We start from the raw sequence: 5,247 nt of genomic DNA on the forward strand, positions 1-5,247 counted from the left end.
TGGCTAATCCGATGTTGTGTTCGCTTATTTAAAAAAAAAAACAAATTTCATATTTTCAAATCGATATATATATATATATTTATAGCATTTCACAACTCATATATTATCTCAAAATTTTGATTAAATTCAAAGTACAATAAAAAAAAAATTAGTTGTCACATTGTCACACTCCTTCCTTCACGCCAACTATTGTACTTACCTATAGTTACATTTCCAATTATAAATATCTTTATTACTATACTTATATTACTTTTTTCGTTATATTTACTTATCCAACTTTGAATGTTTTTTAAGAAATAATAATTGATATAAGAATTTTATTATAATATGTATTACTAGTAATATTTAATATTAGGTTTTTAAAAATAATTTACACAATAAGTAATTAATGATTAAAAAAATAAGGATTTTTTTTATTGATATGTTAGAAATATACAAATAAAAACCAAAATTCTTTTTTTTTTTTACAATAATTAACTAGTAAAAATAAACGACATCATATCACTTTGACTATTTTCATGTTATTTTAGTAGTAACTTCTGATAGAGCAGAAGTGAGGGGTCAGTTCACATTTATATTTTTATAATATTAAAATAAAATAATTTATACACATCACCCAATATTTTCCGGTAAACGTATTTATCATATTTTGGAAACTTGTGCTTCATGCTCATTATCCACTTTTAAAAAAATAGGCAACCTCTCCTTCAACATCTTTTTCTACCTTTTCAAATTGGATTTATTCAATTATTTATTTTGTTCCAAATATTTTTTCTACAATTTTTTTGGTATTTGTGGGCCTTGTGATAATGGAAAATAAAGATAAAGAAGATAGAAAATGAAGGGTCTTTTTTCCCTATGGTCATTCTAAATGGAGGGTTTTTAAAAAACAACTCTCTATCTCGCAAAGATCTATCCTTCTCATATTTCACTTTGTGAAATTTTATTAAATTTTTATTATTGTACTAATCTAATCAATGGAGTTAATAACTTTGATGGTCACTCAACTATCAACTTTTTTCACAGAAAGTCACTAAACTTTCATTCTCAACTCAAAAGTCACTCAACTATGATTTTTTTCACAGAAAGTTGGATTAAATGGTTTAAATGAATATATATTTGGTTCTTAAAATTTTGGTTAAAAATAAAAATTTCATGTCAGAATTTTTTAGTGAAAAAATTAATTAAATATGTTGAGTGACTTTCTGTGCAAATAAATCATAATTGAGTGACTTTTGAGTTGAAAATGAAAGTTGAGTGACTTTCTATGAAAATAGTTGATAGTTGAGTGACCATCAAAATTATTAACTCCTAATCAATGGTGAAGCCATAATTCGTGTCATCTAAAACTACTATTGTATAAAATTTATGTATACGTATACAATATATCAATATTGTTTGAAAATCATACAAAATATACATCAATTTGGAATGTGATTCATACCTTGCAACCTCATATGCACAAACTAACTAATAAATTGTGTTATACATATGATAATAGAGTGACTTTCAAACAATACAACACCTAAAATATTTTTCTATGCAATATAAGTCGATTGATGTGTTTAACGACCATAGAAATAATTATGACGATCCAATACGATTTATAAACGATCCAACGGAACATCTAAGTTGGCATGCAAAAGTATTAAGTGGTCCAACATCCTTTTAATTGTTGTCTGAGTCTTTAGACATTTGCTTTTACTACTCATTTGCATGCCTATTTTATTCTTCTTTTTTTCTTATAGAAAATAAATAAATAGAATATTGTATGTAGAAAGAGGACGAACATTCAATCATATAGTAAAAAAAAGAAAAGGAAAGCATCAAAGATATCATGACATTTTTACATTTTTTTTCCCTCTTAATTATTCATTTATTTACTTAATTTGACAAATCTTGGCGTTGTCAATTCAATTTGGATCGATTTTTCAGAAAATCAAATCACTTAAGTCAATTTTTCAAATATTGAAATCAAACAAAGATTTTTTTTTTACAATTTAATTTTCGATTTGGTTTGATTTTTCGAAAAACTGCTAGTTGCAACCCTATTACAAGTCTTTTCAATTACTCTTACACATAAAAGGAGGCAGAACTTTGTGACTTTTTGCTTGGAAAATGGGTCCTTGATTGAAACAACTATGGATTTTGAAATGGTCCTCAATGTTTACTACCTCATAAAAAATTATTCATACAGCTGTTTTAGTAAGACAATGATCTATTAATTTTGGTCGATTCAAGTTGATCCAAGGCTTTTTCGAATATATATTTTGGATCTTTTTTTAGTTGCCAATGTATGAGATTAAAAAGACTTGGTTCTGTCAAAGAGCTAGCACACCTTCTAAGCATTCATCCTAAAGGCGAGTCATATTTCTAGGTTAATATAAGAATATTCATCCTTTCTAGGCCATATTAACAAAGATTGATTTCAACTCTTATTTGTTAATTAAGAAAAATGGGTAATTAATGGCGTTGGATATGGATGATCTTGAACTTTTGACCCTGCTTGCCGTATGGACAAAACTTAAAGGTCACCAAGTTTTGCTTTTTAACCTTGAAGTTTAGCCTATAAGGCAAGCAAGGGTCAAAAGTTCAAGACCACCAATTTTCAAGATTATCGAATGTAATTTCTTGGTTGCTTGTTAACTATTTGGTCAAAAGTTTAAGACCACCCATCCTCTATCTAGTTTGGTCATGTATACTACATAAAAATCAAAGACAATTTAACATCAATGGTAAGAGAAAGAATGAGTCTTCCGGAAACAGCCTCTCTACCTCCACGAGGTAGGGGTAAGGTCTCCATACATTCTACCTTCCTCAGACCGCACCACTAGTGGGATTACACTGGGTATGTTGTTGGTGAGAAAAAGAATGAACAGACTAGCTCAAACATCAGGACTAGCTAATATACAACTTATATATCCAGAAGAAAAGATCAAGAATTCAGAAGTGCATTAAAAAGGCAGTGTAATGTTCTCCTAAACCAGGAAATATGTTATGTGACAGAATCTCAAGTAGTACCTCAATTACTTGCATGATGCAATGCAAATGTTGATTGTACTTTCAAGGAAAATGACGGAGGAGGACAAGAAAAATAACCAGCCCTACGATTTTAAAATTAACTAAAAAACAATACAAGAAATATTTTCTATGTTTTATCTTTGCTGACAAAAACTAACAAGATCCGTTCCCTTTCAACCTAAGATGCTCCCTTAGCGATTGATAGGAGTGTGCATCCTCTCGACTATCTTATTCACTGCATCACGGGACATGACTAGTGTATCATGTAGCAAAATACTGTAGACGTTTAGACCCTGGCATGGAGCAAAGAGGATAAAAGATCAACCTTTTGCAGTCATTTGTTTAATTTTTTCACTTGTGATGGTGAAGTGGTTGGGGGGCAGGAGGAGTTACAGTAGAAAAGCATGCGAAAATCTCAGGTAATGAATATGGAAGAAGTTTGATGATTTAGCAATGAACTCAAATAAATTCTGCAGCTTTTCCATGTTGTAACCAAATAGTTTCACCCAAAAAATGCAGCATACTAGAGGAATGATGTGGCAAAAGCATATCATGCATACCAAAATCAAGAAAATGGAAGTCATCTTAACAAAACTCCCATGAACTGGATCCTCATATAGAAAAGCCCAAACGTTGTCATGGAAACACATGCTTATATGCACACTGTTGCAATGATGTTAATAGAAGTGGATACTTACAATTGAAGGCAACACATTGACATAGTGTACATTCTGAGTAGCCAACTTCAGTTTTTCACTGATTGGACCACCATCCACCACCAGAAGCTTCTTGGTATTCTCCAATTGGTTGAAATAGTTCACTACGTTCTTTGTTTTGTGTGAAGGAATCTCTAAATCCTCAAAAACCAGAAGCTGCATGCAGTGCAATTGAGATAACTAAATCAATGAATGCAAAAGAAGAAAAGTTCATATCATATATCGTTAAGGAAAGCAGGAATTACACCACAAAACAGATAACCAGTGCTGACGCAAAAAAGGAAAAGCCACTCGTATAAACCAAAGCAGGTTAATTCTGGAAGCTTATCAAGGCTAATGATTAAAACTGACCAACTCTTCTCGTGAAGAGGTCATGAAATTATGTTTCATTGTTCAAAAAATGTTTTCACATTTCAAAATATTTTGGTTGATTCAATTTGGTGAAAAATAATAGATTAAAAAACCAAGGAAACATGTGTTTCTACTAAATGTATTTTCGAAAGCCAAAAGAATGAGAGTTCCAAGAGAAAGGAAGAAAATGAGAACGCAAGTTTTGGCTTTAGTTTTTACTTTTTTGATAGCTTGATCTCAGATTGTTGTTTGATTTCAAAACACAAAAAGAAAGTGTTTGAAACCAAACAATACAAATATCTCAACGACTCATCTATACTCTTTGAGTTTCCATTTTCTTTTTTGCTTTCTTTTAGTTCCGAGTTTCTTTTGGGGGAAACGTTCCCAAAAAAAAAATGTGTACATGGAACGGGATGTTGCTTGCCTTTCCTTCAGCTGCACGAGCTGATAGTGCAATCTTCAATCCTAGCCGCCGAACCTTCTTGTTCAGTTTGATTGCGTGACTTCGTGGTTTTGGACCGTGCATAGTGGCACCACCTCGAAACTGCATTGATCGCGATAACACATTTTAATTTGTCTGATGCGATATCAAATAATCATAAATCGTATTCAAGACAATCTGAACAGGAAAAAGGCAAGATAATGTGACCTGTGGACCACGCAGTGTTCCATGCCTTGCTCGCCCTGTGCCCTTCTGATTCCACGGTTTTCTCCCAGTCCCACTAACTTCACTAATAGTTTTAGTTGAATGGGTCCCCTGCAAAGTTCACCAAGAGTAGGTCTTAAAATACCTATTGAATCCTCTACTGCCTTGGCAAGTAACTATAGTTTACAAAGAAGTGGTAGAATCAAGGGAACAAACATAAATGTAGAAAGCAGGTAGGAGAATAGGAGGGCCTGATTGATTCAAAAGATCCACAGTAGATCATTTTTTGTCTGCAACATTTTCCTATTTCAAGGCAACTTTGTTTATCAGCAACAACACAAAAAAATCAGTTGTCCCCAAAGGCATATAAGTTTTGTTGGTTTTCATATGCCTCAAAATATTCATCTTGATTCTTTTTCTTCTTTTTTTTTTGAAAATGAAAATCAGAGTGTCAAAAAATATTCCTGGTACCCCCCCCCCCCCCCCCCACACAAAAAAAAAAAAAAAAAAAAG

General features: G+C 31.8%; 1 protein-coding gene across 1 annotated transcript in view; it reads right to left on the reverse strand.

The window, feature by feature from the left end:
- Positions 1-2,930: 2,930 nt before the first annotated feature.
- Positions 2,931-5,247, reverse strand: part of LOC102580579 (50S ribosomal protein L4) — a 6,887-nt gene continuing 4,570 nt past the window's right edge. Inside the window, exons 5-8 of the mRNA XM_006342574.2 lie at positions 4,738-4,845; positions 4,513-4,632; positions 3,720-3,893; positions 2,931-3,314 (exon numbers count right to left, since the gene is read on the reverse strand). Coding sequence (XP_006342636.1) covers positions 3,213-3,314; positions 3,720-3,893; positions 4,513-4,632; positions 4,738-4,845 — 504 coding nt within the window. The 3' untranslated portion in view covers positions 2,931-3,212. The remainder of the gene's footprint in view (positions 3,315-3,719; positions 3,894-4,512; positions 4,633-4,737; positions 4,846-5,247) is intronic.

This window comes from Solanum tuberosum, unplaced genomic scaffold (assembly GCF_000226075.1).
Source record: "Solanum tuberosum cultivar DM 1-3 516 R44 unplaced genomic scaffold, SolTub_3.0 scf00034, whole genome shotgun sequence".
Taxonomy (NCBI): Eukaryota; Viridiplantae; Streptophyta; class Magnoliopsida; order Solanales; family Solanaceae; genus Solanum; species Solanum tuberosum.